General features: G+C 41.0%; 1 protein-coding gene across 2 annotated transcripts in view; it reads left to right on the top strand.

Moving 5' to 3' along the window:
* Positions 1-16002: 16002 nt before the first annotated feature.
* Positions 16003-16953, top strand: part of Adamts19 (ADAM metallopeptidase with thrombospondin type 1 motif 19) — a 187349-nt gene continuing 186398 nt past the window's right edge. Inside the window, exon 1 of one of the 2 annotated variants that reach the window (XM_031365741.1) lies at positions 16003-16794. In XM_031365741.1, the coding sequence (XP_031221601.1) occupies positions 16707-16794 (88 nt within the window). In that variant the 5' untranslated portion in view covers positions 16003-16706. The remainder of the gene's footprint in view (positions 16795-16953) is intronic. The other variant, XM_031365742.1, reaches the window with a different exon arrangement.

Raw genomic sequence — 16953 nt, forward strand, 5'->3', positions numbered from 1 at the left:
GTGGGCTAAGCCTTCCTAAGTCAATTAGCGATTAAGAAAATGCCCACTGACATGCCCACAGGCCAATCTCAAAAGTCAGGCTGATGGAAACCAACCACATACAGAGTCTCACTATGTAGATCAGGTGAGCCTCAAACTCCATCTCCTCTGATTGTCTTTGCAAATATTGAAGGTGTCTGTTAGCAAACACAGCTACAAGATACACATTTTTTTTTATTGACTACTGTCTTTTCTATATTGTGTCTAGGAGCTTTCACAAATAAACATCATCCAAATAGTTCCTTGTAAAGTAACGCTGGGATCAGCTCTGCGTTCATGGAGTCAGCAATGGTAGAGGATGTATGAACTTTCTGGGGAGATGCAGATGTTCGGAAGTTTATGAATCTCATCCATCTATGCCATAGTTCATTTGGTTACACAGACCTTGATCAAGGACAAGTTTATAGAGAACGAGGCTGGCTGACATAATCAAAAGGGGATAGTTTGTATTACAGAGGAATGAGCACTTCTGAGGGCACACAAATGTCTTCCATTTTGGATCAACTTCAAGAAGTTTGTATACATAATTCATATACAGGTTTCTTTTCTTCTCACCAGCCCTTTAATCAGGTTCCTTCCCAATTTCTTACAAGTGTGACAAACCATTAATCATTGATATTAGCCAAGACAGAAACTTTCTTCATGCTTTTCCTTGTCTAGCCAGATAGATAAAAATGAATGCTTGCTATTTAGCCAATTGCTCTCAAATAGGCGAGGCATTGATTGCAATAGCCTACCTTGTGGTTGTTCATTAAGACCAGGAAACTGCATAGTGACCTATGAGCATCTTGTCTTGGGCAATTTCTAATGAAACAATAGATAAAGTTTGAGGAAGAAAGTTCAGTGACACATGAATAATTGTGTTCATGGTTTGAGAGAGAACAATTAATAAAAGATAGAGCTGTTGTGACTTCTTGAGATATCAATCATGCATATACAATTTTTATCTAATGTGAGTTTCTGGACATGCTTAAATGGATTCCTTTCTCTCACTCTCTTTTTTTTTTCCTTTTTCAACACTCACTCACTTCTAACATTCTTCCTTTCTTCAACAGCCTGTTTATATGTCTTAAAATATCAGCAAACTCATAGGAGCAGTTATTCTAGTTCTAGCCTCTAAGCAATGATGGTGAGTAATACAGACCAGTTGTTGCTTCACGATGATCATGTGCTAGGAGGTGGACAGCTCAGTTCCCCTTGGTCCTCTGCTGTTCTGTACTTTGGTATTCAGTTTCTAGGAGTAGTCGGAAGAAGAGAACATGGCAACGTTCCAGAAATCTTAGGGTTAAAATTTCCATTTTCTACTTTCCTGCTGCACTGCTCCATTCAGGGCTGAGGTGGCACAGGCTACCACCCAAGTTTGCTTCTTTCCTCTTAATATAATGTTGGGTTGTGAGGCTACATCTCCCGACCAAACTTGAATAGAGAGATGGTCCTATATTTGGACTTTGTTAATGACCATGATCAAGCATGACATATACAATTTGAAGGTGCTTTTGAAAAAAAAAAAAACTTATGTTCTCTTGACATTCCTCTCAGAGACTGGGTTCAGACAAAAGAGAGATTACAGGAGATGGAGGAATCCTGCAGAGGAATGACTCTGGGTTTTTAAAGTATGAGGGATACTTGCTTCAACATTGTAGAAATGTGAAAAGTTACCATTGCTATGGCTAGTGATTCTGTTAAGCAGCTTCTTCTGCTTCAGTCCCCTTCTAGATGATAATTTTTATTGTGCTGCCATGAGCAGAGTAGATGCAGGGTTTCACTGGAGTTGAAGACTCAGGTCAACATTTATTTTTGTTCTTCATAAGCCACCTAGCCAACACATCAGTTGCCATGGATCCCGTGTTCAGAGTTCATGTTCAATAACAGCTCCCCACATATCTCTTGGTATGTTATATTCTATTTGAAAGAACATAGCCATCCTAGCAAGTACTTGCAGTTTCTCTTCTGAGTGGTAAGGAAAGAAATTTACTTATAGACTGTCTTAGTCAGGGTTTCTATTCCTGCACAAAACATGACCAAGAAGGAAGTTGGGAAGAAAAGGGTTTATTTGGCTTATACTTCCACACTGTTGTTCATCACCAAAGGAAGTCAGGACAGGAACTCAAGCGTGTCAGGAAGCAGGAGCTGATGCAGAGACCGTGGAGAGATATTACTTACTGGCCAGCTTCCCCTGGCTTGCTCAGTTTGCTTTTTTATAGAACCCAAGACTACCAGCCCAGGGATGGCACTACTTACAAGAGGCCCTCCCATCCTTGATCACTAATTGAGAAAACGCCTTAAAGCTGGATCTCATGGAGGCACTTCCCCAACTGAAGCTCCTTTCTCTGTGGTAACTCCAGCCTGTGTCAAGTCAAAACCATACGAAACCAGCCAGCACATATACCAACCCTACTTTTCTCAGGCTTTCTGAGGGGCTGCTCAGGTTTAGCTTCATTTGAGGATCTATGGGCTATGTACTAAGCTATGTCTGGGACTTTAGCAACAAAGCAATGACCCTCTATTAAAATGTGATAAAAAACAAGGGGATATTTTGTTTGTTCTCTGTTGTCTTTATACCCTTAAAGCCAGCTGAAATAGGATCCAGTAAATTTACCCATCCATTTGTCCTGAGGCTAAGAGCTATCTGGTTCAGGATGCTGGCTTCTCATTTGTAGATAAGGAGGTCCTCAGCAGTATCCCTTGTGCTTTAGGCTCAACTATAACAATGCTGCTCTCTACTACTGGTTCCTCTGGGTCTGGAATAAAAGAGCTGATTTTAGGCCTTTGATGAGGGATAAAGGATTTCTCTCCAGTAATCTAGTAGGCTAATCTTTGTATTTCTTTTCTTTCCTGATATTAAAAAACATTACAGGAGGTATGAGATTATTTTTTTTAATTTATTTTTTTAATTTAAAAATCTTGAATTACTTTTAAGAAGATCATGTATGAACACTACATTATTATAATTTCCACAACTCACTTTCCCACCTCCAACTTCTCTCATACCACCCCACTCCCTCTCAAAACCATGGTCTCTTCTTTAAATGTTGTCACACATACATTTATAAATACAGCCAGTTAGTGTTACTGTTATGTGTTTCTGGCTGGCCATTTGAGATTGGATAATCTATTAAGAGGCTCACTCCTATGGATGATTGACTCTCTCAGGAGCCTTTTGCCATGGACTGGGTTTGCTGCAGGGACCTCTTGTTCCGCGGGATGAGAGTTCTGGTCAGGTGGGCAAAAAAATTCGTCAAGTGACAAACAGATTCAACACAAGGAAGTGCTGAGTTTGAGTGTATTTCTTAAAAATGGCATCAGGCTTTTACATCAGTCTTGGTTGTTGGCTAGTCATTACAAAAGAGAAATGAGAAATCTGGCAGCTCAGCAGTTGAGGTACGTCTGAGGCCACCTGAAACACACTGGGCCTAAAGCAGTGCCACCTCTTCTGGACAGAAGCTGCAACCCCTCACCCCCACCCGGGCCGAGTGCTCTGGGCCCGGGGGAGCTGCGGACTGTATAAGACTCGAAGCTCGAATGCTCTGTCTCGAATCTGAATGCATAAATAAGTCAAAGCCCAAGTCAAGTGAAAACCAGGCTTATATAGTATACAGAAAACAGGGCAAATGACAAAAGTCATGTGGGCAGGTGAGGGCCACATCAAGGTCCGTAAGATCAGGCATCCAGGTGTGAAGCGGAAAAGCAGTGGTGTCCTTCCCACAGTCCCAAGCTAATTCTCTGGGTCTGTTGGAGGCAAGCACGAGGAAGTCCCAATCTTGCAGTTCCTGAGAATGCCCTTAAGTGAGGGAAGCCCTTCAATTACTCTCTGGTTTTAAAGCAATTCTGTCTTCTGTGGGACTGCTCTGAGAATTCTAACTATGTTTACAATTAGCTATAGTGCCTGACCTCTATTCTTAACTCTGAGGACACCCTGTTTGATAAGGCACCTTCCTTGTGAGAAATTCCAAGCTAACAACAGTTTGGTAATACATTAGGATATATTGGAACGCTGTGCTGGCCTGGGAACAACGTTTAATCTTAAGTTTTAGCTATTTACGAATCATTTCTTGGGGCACCTTTGTGTCTGAATAAGAAAGTGTGCTGATGATTGGAAAAACTAATCTGGAACACGTCTGAGTTAGGAGGTGCCAACGACTGACTGAATACCTAGGAGGCACAAACTCCCTTTGAAGTCGTAACGCCCCTTGTCCATGCTCAGGCTTTCAATCCTGATACTGCAGACTTTACTGGAGTAGACGAGTGGGTGTGGTAGCCTTAAATTGCTGTTTACTCTTCCTCCTAGGGTGTTGCCTTGTATGATTTTCTCTATCCATAATGGTATGCCAAGTTCATTGTTGAGATTTCAAGGGTTGAGGTCCCAGTCAGAAATAGAACACATCTAATAGCTGAAGTCCTGGTCCTCTGCCTTATACAATCCTTCCATCCCTTTTGCTGAAACAATCCCCTGCTCTTTAGGTGTAGGAGTTGTGTTGTAGATGTGTCAACTAGGATTGGGAACTCACAGTCAGGTAACTGTTCTCTGCATTGTGACCACTTGTGGATCCATGTCATGGTTTCTATCTGCTGCAAAAAGGAGTTTCTTTGGTGAGGGGTGAGTGCTATACTTATCAGAGAAGATAAGGATGGAATCATAGAAAAATGGCAGTAGAAGTTTCTCCTCTCTGTTCCATGACCTCATCAGTCTTGGTTGTTGGCTAGCTTTACAGTACCAGACAGGAATTATCTCCTCTTGAGTGGACCTTAAGTACAACTATGTAGTTGTTGATTACCTTATCCAAAGTACCCGTGGCACAACTACACCCTTGGTAATATCTTGCGGAGGTGGTCCTTGTTGTGGTTCACAAGCATCCCAGCTAGGTAGGACTGCCTGTTTTTTCACTTCTTGCATAGGTTGGCAGTTTGCACGTTCAGCATCTTTTGATTTGGTGAAAGCTAGGCTTCAGGTAGGAAGGAAGTTTCCAGGTTAGTTCTTGATCAGTTCCTCCAAGTTCCATGTTTGAAGTGTGTGGTGTCATCAGCAACAGGGTCTTACTTTCAAGTTCTGGGAAATAATGACAGGTAAGTGCAGACAACAGCTTACATATTTTTCTTTCAAATATCTTTGGCTCCCTTGACCAACAACTTTTTCCTCTCACCTCTCTGTCTCTTTTCTTTCTTCTCATCTCTCTGTCTCTTCTCTTCTCTTCTCTTCTCTTCTCTTCTCTTCTCTTCTCTTCTCTTCTCTTCTCTTCTCTCTCTCTTTCACATGCACACACACACACACACACACACACACACACACACACACACACACTCCTACTTCTTTCACCCGCTGATCTTTCTCAGTCAAATTCCCCTACCCACATTTTTATATATTTAATATTTGAAAATTTCATATATCTATATAATATCTTCTAGTCATGATTGCCTTTTATCTTCTCCTTAAAGCCTTCCCACTGCCATGAGCTGCTTATTCTAATAAACTTCCCTCCTCCTGGTATCATGTTTTTTTTTATTTGTTTTGTGGTCCACTGAATTTAACAAGGCTACTTTGAACATGGTTCCAGAGCTAGCTCGTGGAGCATGAGCAACTTGCAAGTGGTTACACCACTAAAGACAATGACTCTTTCTTGCCCAGCAACCATTAACTGCTAAAGCTCTCCAGAAAGGAGACAGGTCATGTAAGTCCCTTCTCCAACCATGAGTGAATTTTGATGGGCCTAGTTCTGTGCAGTTCCTATGCAGACAACTGTAGTTACTGGGTGTAAAATGAATTATTTTTAATATAAATGTAAGTAGTGGGTTAGTCTGATGGTTGTATTTCTTTATTTTATGCTAGTCCCCAAACATCACACAGAGAAACCAAGATTTATTTCAAACTGCATCTCAATAGCTGGGCAATATTGATTTATATTAACTTCCTATGCTAATGTGACTACAAGCTATGAAAGCAGAGAAATCAGCATTTGAATTGCAGAAGAACAACCTTTATGTATATGTATGTGTATGTGTATGTATAAGTATGATATATAAAATATTCTAGTCATGCTTGCCCTTTTAAACTGTTTATAAAAACATTATGCCTACAGCTGTGGACTTGTAAGTGTAATGACCATGTCAAACCCAGAAGACAGTTTCTTATGGCCTTCCTTTACATTGTCTGGCACTAAATTCTTTTTTTAGTTCACTTATAGAAGCTTCCTGGTTTTGCACTATACCTTGCTTGAGCTGGAAGTTTTTAAAATTTACTTCTCTGTTTTTGTGTAAGACCACTAGGAATAAGCATGACATTCCACAAGCCTTCAATCTCATACAACAAGTCTATGGAAAGAGAAAATCTGTTTTTAGTGAATCTGTCATTCCAGAAGACCATAGGCAATAATTTAAAGACATGCTGTTGCTATGTGTCACAGATGAGCAGATTCCTACTCATGGAAAGGGACAGAATGTTCGTCTCCTTCAGTTCAGACTATGCATAGCAAGCACTTTGGATTCTTTTGAGGTCCCTTTGATGTCAGACTAGTTTAAATGAGGACTCTTGCCTGTATCTGTAGAAATGAATTCTGGATTTACTTATCAGAAAAGCAATCAGTGAAATGATGTCATCGTATAGCCTAAAAATCAATGAAAACCAAGCTCTGAACACAGGCAGAGACCACAGGTAGCTGATGATTGGAGCAACTAGTTTGGATAATAGTGCAACTGAGTCTAGAAACTGAACAAACTACTGATGCCTTTAGCTCTCAGACCCTGAACTCCTTCAGGCAGGAAATCTACAGCACAATTATTGATTTGAGCATTTTGTTCTGCATTTGTCAGGTATGAACATCCCATTTGCTATGTCCAGGACAAATGGAGACTGAAACCTAAACTGTTGTAATATTATAGGAAATAAGAGCACCTCCTACCCTATCAAAGCATATTTTTAAATAATAACAACAATAATAATACCTATAGCAATGGTAACATAAAATGCACATCAATCTGAATCATTTTCCCATAATATGGCAGAATATGTAATGTGGATGATATCATCTGAGGTTTCATTTGATCAATTATACAATAAATACTTTTGAGTATTTAGCAATCTAGGGTGTCCAAGATCTGTCACTACAAATAGTGTTAAAATTGAGCATTCTCCTACAATGAGAGAATGTGTCACTAAATTATAGAATGTATAGAATATATAAAATTATGTCAGAACAGATGTGTTGGTCTTCGGGTCATGGTCATTTTAGTCAGTGACAACCGTTGTACTTGGTGGGATCTCCAAAGGAATACAACAGAAAAGTCTGTGCAGAGAGCTCTTGGGTCTCAGTTGATATGCTTTAATTTTGGAACTGAAATATGAACCAGTTTGTGTCAAAGATAAGTAAATATTTAGTAGCAAAGACATTCTTATGGACAAGATGTGAGAGGCATATGGAAACGCATATGAACGTGAAGAACATGATTGTTACAAACTTTAATATTCAGAAGATTGGAGAGTCACATTTCACATTTTTTTAAAGTTTATTTTTCTCTTACATATCCACCCCCTCGCCAATCCACTCCTCTTCCATTTCCATTTAGAAAAGGACATGTCTCCCAGGGGTATCAACAAAATATGACTTATCAAGTTCCAATAAGACTAGGCACATCCCTTCATATTAAGGCTGAACGAGACAACCCAATTATAGGGCAAAGGCCCCACAATTAGACAAAAGACTCAGAGATAGCCCTGCTCTCATTGTTAGGAATAAAATATATACAGAGGGCCTCGGTAAGGGAGAATCACAGTTTGAAAGTTTACTTTTGCTCTCTATTACTCCTGAGAGAATTTTAACATATATACATAGACGGAACTGAACCCCATATCAAGTTTTATATCTAGTCCAAACAACTGAAATATTTCACGTCCTAATGTCCTATGCCACACTAAGTATAAAACAGAAGTTTCATATGATCCCACTTCCCCCAAAAGAATGAAAATAATTTTTTTCTTGTTAAAATGATGAAATCGCATTATGAAACTTTTCATTAATCAATATTTCCAAACTCCAGTTATTACAACATAGAAGTTGATCCTGAAATAGTATTGTCTCATGCTCTCAGAAAATTAAGAGGGACTTAAGAACCCATTTATGTAGATGATTTTTTGCCCTTTCCTTCCTCCTTCCTATGCATATTATTTTCTTTTGCAAATAATTCTCTGTAAAATAAGAGTTTAAAAGGCCATCTCCTATCCTATTAAACAGATGCTTGTCCCATATGCTGAGTGAGGCTACCTAGAACGACCCTTAAAAGAAAAGAGGGTAGTCTGTGTTACATATTTAAATTTTACAGTTCTATCGTAGAATATTGCGCTGTTTGCCAATATGCTTTTGTTTTACAATTGTATGAAAAGTACAAAAACTAGCTGTGATTATTCCTGTTGAGTTGTGGGATAAGGGAATGACTTGGGACAAATCAGATGTAGTATGTTATAATTTAAACACTAGAACTACAGAAGACACAGGTGATCTGGTAGCATATACCTGTAGGTATTTAGGACACTGTGATGCAAAGAGACAAGCATGAGAGGAATGTTGTTATGATTTGTTAGTAGAGGTGTGAGGTGATGTGTTCCAGGCAAAGGGCATAGCACACGTAGGCCTGAAGCAAGAAAGATCATGCCATAATCTAAAAATTAAAGATATCCCAAAGGAGGAATATAATGTGACTTGTCTAAAGAAATGAAAGGGTTCAGACCACACAGGTCTTTGGGTTTTGTTGAGGAGTTTGAAGTTGGCCTAAGAGCACAAGAAAGCCATTGAAGGTTTTTAATTGCAGGGTATTATTTTCATCTTAAATGATAGCTTTAGCTACAGAATAAAAATCAAATTGCAGAGAGAGCAGAAGGTAGCAGGAGATAGGCTACTGAGGTGGTACAGTTGTTACACTGAGGACAGCAATGGGAGCTTGAAGCTAGGAGCCGAGGAAAGCAATCCCATGGCTTGATATAAAAGCCACAAGAGTGGTCTCCATGTTCTGGGTACTTGGATGCATGGTGACGACCATTACACAAAGTAGAATCTTGAGGGATGCCCTTAGCTTCTGAAATAAATGTCTATTGCTGAAATATTGGGGCGATCATATATTGATGTCTTTTTCATTAAAATATGATCATGTCATTTACCCCTTCTCTTTTTTCTCTATCCATATCTTCTCCTCCTCCCACCCTCTCTCACCCACTCTCTCTGTAATCCATGGCTTCATTTTCTCTAATAGTGTTACAGTTACATTAGTGTTTATTAGTGTTATATATTATATAAAATATATAAAATAAATAATAAATAAATATATAAAGGTATATGTAATAAAATTATATGTAATGTTATTAGTATTATATATATATGTGTGTGTGTGGGTGGGTGCATACATATATAAATATAACCAGTCTAGTCTGTTTAGTGTTGCTTGTGTGTCTGTGCTTTCATGACTGGCCACTTGGAATTAGATATTCAGTTACGGGGCTCAGCTCCAGGAAAGAGCAACCCTTTGCCTTTCACTATTCTGATGTCCTCTGTAGAAGTTCCTGTGAGTGTGGCTTCCCTGTCATTTCTAGTAGACACAATCTCACAACAGATACTCTGGTCTTCTGGCTCTCATAATCTTTCTTTCCCTCTTGCGTGATGTTTACTGAGTCAGGGAAGCAGCGGTGCTGTAGATGTCCCACTGGGGCTGCACACCACAAGGTCTGGTATGCTCTCACGTTGATAAGTTGTAGTTTTCTGTAATGGTCTCTTTGATGAGTGGAGAGAGCTACACTTATCTGTAGATATAAGAATAAGTTTAGAATGCAGGAGAGATTTGTGCTGGTCTTAAAAAAGTGGTCATAGTAAGTTCTCCTCTAAGATCCATGATCCCTAGGTATAATGCATATATGTGCCAAAATATTATTGCCGCTGCCCTTGGTTGCCTAGTAAAGGTAGTTCTCTCATATCTTCGTTTTTACATGGCATGTGTAGGGTGTAAGTTTTTTTATAGACTAGCAAATATTTTGTGTTGTAAAAGTTTTTTAAAATTTGTCAGTTCTGACAGGTATAGAAACATTGCTTTCCTGTAATTTTAATTACTATGGAGCACCAGGGTTCTACTTTGTCCCCTATTATAAGAACTAAGCCAGAGTGGAGGAGGGATCTGAACTGAGAGGACTTTCGATTTTCTAAACCAGTGTAAGAGAAAATGAGTTAGTACTGGAAACGGAAAATCAAAAAGACAAACTACAGAGACAGATTAATAAGCCAGAAGTTAGCAACATTACTGTATTTAAAATGTTGCAGATTTCATGGCCACAGTTTGAAGCTGGGTCATTTTGCCCTCACTTTACCTTGAGCTTACGGTTTCCTTCTTCTTATACATATAAAGCATGCCTAGCATAGTCTTTTAATGCTTTTGTCGGCTCCTGTTACTTGTATTATGCCTGCATCTGTTTTTTACTGATTGACTTTTTTCTTTTTCTAATTAGGCCATAGTTTTCATAATTTTTGCTTGCATAGAACTTTTTATTGGATGCCAGAAAATGAAATTTTTTGCATTGTTTCTATTTTTTAAAAAGATAATTATTCCTTGAAATACAACAAACTTGTAGTAGCAGGCAGTTAAGTTACTTGGAAACAGATGGATCACACTGAGAACTACCTCTAAGCATTGCTAAGATGGTCACATGTCAACCTTAATGACAAGGCTAACTTAGCCTAACCACTAAGCAGATGCTTTTCCCAGAACACTGCCTAATACCCTGTGTATTAGGATGCCCCTCAACTCTAGTTGAGGTCCACACACTGCCTCAGAATGCTGGATGTACAGATGTTTCCTGTATTTTCTGCCTCTTCTACCCCAGCCAATGTGTAGTTACTTTTAACACTTGTACAAACCAGAGCAGAGATAGCCTCTGTAATTCACAGGTATGATGCTTCTAGGATCTGCAGATCGCTTTCTCGATGTTCTGTGAATGGCAGGATGCAACTCATTTCTTTTACCTAATGTGTTGGAGTTACTGAATCACATCTGACAGACTGTGGGAAAAATAATGGCCATTTCTCTTGTTAGATTCTTTAAGTGCTGGGCTCCTGTCTTGGATGTGCTCTTGTTTTCTCTTGAATAACACCTCTGTGAAGAACAAAGGACTTAGGGTTTAGTCTTCTTCAATGACTATGGGTAGTGTGTCTGACTACAGTTCAATTACCTCTTTATCAGAAAATCTAAGCCAGAAGTATACAAATAGGTCCCTTCCTAAGTAGGTAATATGAAATACAAGCGGATGCTTTTTAAAATACAGAGATTCTGATTTAATTTATCATGTAGCAATAGACAATGAGAAACTCAAACAATATTGGTGCAATGCAAGGAAGCACTTCTGTAAAAGAAACTGAAATTCTGAGAGAGCCTTTGTAATTGATAGTTGGCATGGTGAAGAGTATCAGTGAGAATCTAAAGCAACACAAATAAGTTTTTCTTTAAGATCATTTGAAAAATGTTTATGTTTAACAATTTGATAGTACAATAGAGATATCTTCTTCATTCTTTGTCCAGGATTTTTATTTATTTTTTGTATGTGTTGCATGTAGTGTGTGTGAGAGTGTGTGTGTGTGTGTGTGTGTGTGTGTGTGTGTATGTGTGTGATCTACAGTGTTTGTGCCTGTTCTTACCTACACATACTTAAAAGAGCCAAAAGATATCAGATATCTTCATCTATTTCTGTCTGCCTCAGAAACTCACTGCCTGGCCATTGATCTTCAAGCATTCACAATGCTTGAGTTACAGCATACACATCACTTTTGCATGTGATTTCAGGCTGGAATACAAATTCTATCCTTTGTGCTTGCATGATAAATGTTTATATCCACTGAGCCACATCTCCAGTCCCTTTATTCAGATTTGACCCATGATATAATCTTCGTAGCCATGGTTTAATATCAAACTGCAAAACTGACATGACGTAGTATTAAGTAAATTACAGACCTTGCCTGCTTTTCACCAATATGTTTGTGTATATATGTGCATGTATATATGCGTGCATGTGTGAGTGGCTGCATGTGTGTATGTGTGTGTGTGTGTCTGTGCCTTTTTCTTGCTTTTTCATTTATTTTTAATTTTATTTTTTTGTATTGAAAATTTCACGTGTACAAATATATTATAATGTAATATAATATAATCATGTATTACAGACACAATTTTTTTTTTGCCTCTACTCCTTTTGGGTCAGAAACAACTGCTGCTCTCATCAATTTGGTTTATGGGTACTGAACAAATTGCTCCTTAAGTTTCTCCAGTGTACACACAGGTGAGAGGTTATATTCAGTGATTTGAGGAGGCTAGTCATATACACCTGGAAATTAGTTGGATGGTCAGCATCAATAAATGAAATGGAGAGTAATCAAGAATGGTAAGCAATATTGTTTGGGCTTTCCAACATATGAGTACATACACGCACGTGCATATGCATAAATGTACATCACACGTTCGCCAAAAAAAAAAAAAAATAGAATCAGTCTTTTGAGCATCTTGGAAAGATGGGGAGTCATAGCTCCCCCATGGAGAGAAAATACATATTTTAAAACACGAGAAAAATAACAATGATTTAAAATATGCATTCAAAAATTCTTTACCATGTTTCCTTGACTATGAGCTGAATATAGTGATTTCTTTGGTACTCAAAGACTATGGGCAGAGGTGATGAATCACTTCTCTTGAAGTTATAAAACGCATACTATGGCTTCTTCTTTGTGTAGCCCCTCTCTGACTGTGAACACATGCGCACAGCAACCCTATGGGAGATATGAATGTCGCAATCTGTGAACATAGTTCTAATTCTACTTAAGTGGTCTGAAACTATAGTCCTGGCCAAGAGTTTGACTACAATCTTCTTAGAGACCCTTAGCCAGAAAGACTGAGCTCAGACACTCCTAGACTCCTTAGAAGCTGTCAAATTGTAAATGTTTATTGTTTTAGACTGTTGAGCTTGCTCTTCAACAGTGTACCTGCTGTACTCTCTGAAGCCCGTCTCTTCTGGCACTCTGCTTTGCAAATTCTAGCTACATTATCTTATGTTCTAGCCTTCAGGACTTTGGTTGATTCCTTTCTGCTCTGAGTATTTGTTTCTGGGTGTGTGGGCTAAGGAAATTATAGGGCTTATTTCACATGCTCTTTTTCCTTTTTTGTTCTGGACTGTATGTACTTTAAAAGTCTGGAAACTATATTTCCACACATCTTCCCTGTTTTATTTTTTAACTATTATTTTACAACTTTATTTTGTGTAAAAGTGTGTGTGTGTGTGTGTGTGTGCTGTCTGCATTTGTGAACACACGTTTTGGAGGAGGACAACTTCAGAAGTTGATTCCAGCTGGGTGGTGGTGGCACACACCTTTAATCCCAGCACTTGGGAGGCAGAGGCTGGCGGATTTCTGAGTTTGAGGCCAGCCTGGTCTACAGAATGAGTTCCAGGACAGCCAGGGCTATACAGAGAAACCCTGTCTTGAAAAACAAAACAAAAAACAAAACAGAAGTTGATTCCATCCTTCTACCATGTGGATCCAAAGGGTGACCTTAGGTCCTGTCCTCACTCAGGCTAGGCAGCAGGTGCCTTTACCTGCTGAGCCATCTCCATCCTGACCCCTGTCTAATTCATCAATGTCTGAGTTAAAATGTGTTCTGTACTCTTCTACCATGTCCAGAAACAGTTTAAGCTGTGATTTCAGTTTAGATGTGAGTTTTATGGAGAGCTAATACCCTCATGGAGTTCAGTAAAAGAGTTCTTTGTATTTTCTCAAGATTTGAAGTCTTTTATTTTTAATTTTATTTGTTTTCCTGGATAGGGGAGCATTTAAGGTTAGCTTTATGCCATGAGAAGCACAGTGCTAGTGATGAAAGAGAATAAGAGATTTTTGGAGGCGGGAAAGTCAGTTCTGCAAATAGAGCACCCAGGCTATAAAATGTAGCATGTGTACACTCTGGGCACATGCTCAGTTGTATCTTTTTACACCCTAGCTGAGCCATCAAGCTTGCCTCTCTCTGTGTCCTTGCTCTGAGAGCACAAAAGCACTGCCTTGCTGACTCTAGCTACTGTCTGGTGAAATATGTAGCAACCTGTCATAATCAACATATTTCCCAGCTGTCTCTCCATCCCTTGTGCCACCCCGACCCCTGTGTAGGCCCCCATGCCATAGACCTCCGCTCTCTTCTCTGGTTCACCATACATATTTTACTGAGTCCTAAATCAGATTCGTTCTTTCTTTCACATTCAGACACCAATCAAATCCACTCTCACTGATACTCATAAAACTCTCTTCTAGTTAGAGCACAGGCATTTCCCACACACCCTTTCTCTCTGAGACTTGTTTTATTTCTCAGCCAAACACATCAAGTTGATAGTGGCAGATTGGCATCGAGAACTATCACCAATTCTAGGCTCAAGGAGTTGAGAGTGGGATAAAATAACATCTTGGACACTTTGGGAGGATTAGAATTGTTATTCAGTAAAGGTCATTAAGTTAACCAAGATGTTGTGGAAAGATAGGCAAAAGAAATGGCGACCTTCGAAAGCTTGATAGTTGGTAGGAGAAATAAATGTGGAAGTCATTCCAATGCAAATTAATCTGTAAAAGTGTTTGACCATGTATTAAATAAGTGGCATTAGTATTCAATGGAAGGAAGCAAAGCTGGCTGGAATGCAGGTATGTATTCCTGCATTTATTAAATATTAATTAACCTCTTCCATGAAGGCTTAGTAGGGATTTCTAATCATAGGAAAGCACCAAAGTAGGGATGGGAACTTGACACTGACAGCCCTTGACCTTTAGCACATCTAACTTTAAAAATACAGTTCATATTCCAATAGGTATACATAATTTAATATGCATTTCCCTTGGAGCTTTATTTTCGTGTCGTTAAAGTCAATGTGAGGAATATCGTAAGACCTGCATGCTAGTGGAAGTAGCCTCAATCCCCATAGCGTCCACAGTCCTTCAGCATCAACCTTCCCTGCTTAGTTTAGTTTGTAGAACCGGGTTGAAAAGAAGCCACAGGTTCCCAGGCTAGTCTCTGAACTCACACCCTCGTTAACTCCAGTTTTAGAGATTTTACAAGGTTAGGTAGATACAATCGTAGCAAACTGCTACTGTCACAGTAGAATGTTTTCACGTCCGTCTTAAAACTGTGGGCTATCCAAAGCATTCAAGGACCAAGCTTATTCAAACGATCCAAATAAACTGCCTTTGAAATAAGATCTTCTGCCTCCATTAAGGGCAAAGTTACTACCTTTGAAACTAGGAACAGGAGATAAAACAACAAAGAATGTGGAAAGCCACTCTCAGCGATTTTTAAAAAGCATGTTGGCATTAACTCTTAATGCCATGCCTTGTGTAGAGGATTGAAATAGTGGGTTGGATTTATCACCCTCGAATCGGATTGAAAGTTTCTATATGACTGTGAGAGAGTTGTGGGCTGCAACAAAGCAAGTGGAATTTGAGATCCAAGAGGACAGAAACACTAGGTATACACCCCAAACAAAAGAGGCAAGGTGTTCTCACCTGGTCTACGAACTTTAGAATTTTACTCCAAGAAAAGGGGGAAGAGGAGGAGGAGGTGGAGGAGAGAAACACTGATGAATGGGGAGACAAGGAAAGCTGGGGTAGAGGCCTCTAAAAACTCAGTGGTGTCTGTCTTGGCAATCTGTGTCAGTAAGCTACTTGAGAGACTTCATTACCCCTAGGGTTGGTTCTGAGGCTGAGTAGACCAATCAAAGAACTCTGCTACACAAGCCGCAGCTCCAAGCTCAAGTCTGCGCAGAGCTCTGCTTTGTGTGTTGGGCAGACAGGGACGAAGCTGGACAGAGGAGGAGTCAAGGAAGGAGGATGGAAGGGGAAGGGGAAGGGGAAGGCCCCTACCTGAGTTTACCTAAATCACAGCCCCCAATGGTAGCAGAAGGTGGGTGGGGATGCAAATTAGGTCTTTCCGAATGGCCAATCAGGAGTCAGGTGAGGGAATTTGGGTCCCCCCCCAAACCACCCTTGCCCAGCCTGTGAGCACGTGTGCGGTGTTCTGGGACCTTTGTCCCGCAACATCACGCTTGGCCGGCACCTCCGGGTCCCTCATTCTGGTCTGACCCTCCTGATTCTCCCCGCTGCTCCACACCCCTTTGCAGAGCTCGTACTCACCCGCCCCCTTCCCCCGGCCACCCCTCTCCGCGCCGCGGCGCCCCAGGGAAGTGTGCAGAGCTCTGCAACCGCAAGCGGTCCAAACTCGTGCGCCCGCCACGCTCCGCGCGGGTGCGGGCAGCGAGCCTGGGTAGGGACCGCACTGTTCCCGCTGGTCCGGAGGCCGCCCTGCCTGCCGCTCCGCGCCTCCTGGCTCTTGGCGGACTGCGGGTCTGTCCCGCGGGGCTCCAGCTGGGCCTGGAAACTCCTGCACGGTTCAGAGCTCAGAAAGTCGACTCATCACTTAATTCGCCGGGGAGCTGGAGCGCAGAGAGCCGGGGCGCTGCTGGCCGCTCCTCCCCACCCCAGCCCCGCCCGGGCTCTGAGAGTCACTCAGCTTGCCCCCACTCCGCCCCCCACCCCTGGCAGACAAAGGGCCTGGGCACAGTCGCCGCCTGGCCGCCGGCGCTCCGGGGAGGCTGCTGCCTGCGCTGTGGAACGCGCGGGAGGGCGCGCGCTGTGGAGATGGGCCCCGAGATGCGCCTGACTCGCATCTGCTGCTGCTGCTGCCTCCTCTACCAGTTAGGCTTCCTGTCGCCTGGGACCATCTCAGGTACGTTTGGGAATAACTTTTCCAGTTTCCTCTCCAACTTGGCCAGTGCGGATCCAGGGCACACTGGAAGGCAGAATTGGTGCACCCCGTGCGTGTTGAGCAAAGCTCTCTGTAGGTAGTGGTGAAAGAGCTTGCGGTGTGTGTGTGTGGGGGGGGGGG

This window comes from Mastomys coucha, unplaced genomic scaffold (assembly GCF_008632895.1).
Source record: "Mastomys coucha isolate ucsf_1 unplaced genomic scaffold, UCSF_Mcou_1 pScaffold13, whole genome shotgun sequence".
Classification (NCBI taxonomy): Eukaryota; Metazoa; Chordata; class Mammalia; order Rodentia; family Muridae; genus Mastomys; species Mastomys coucha.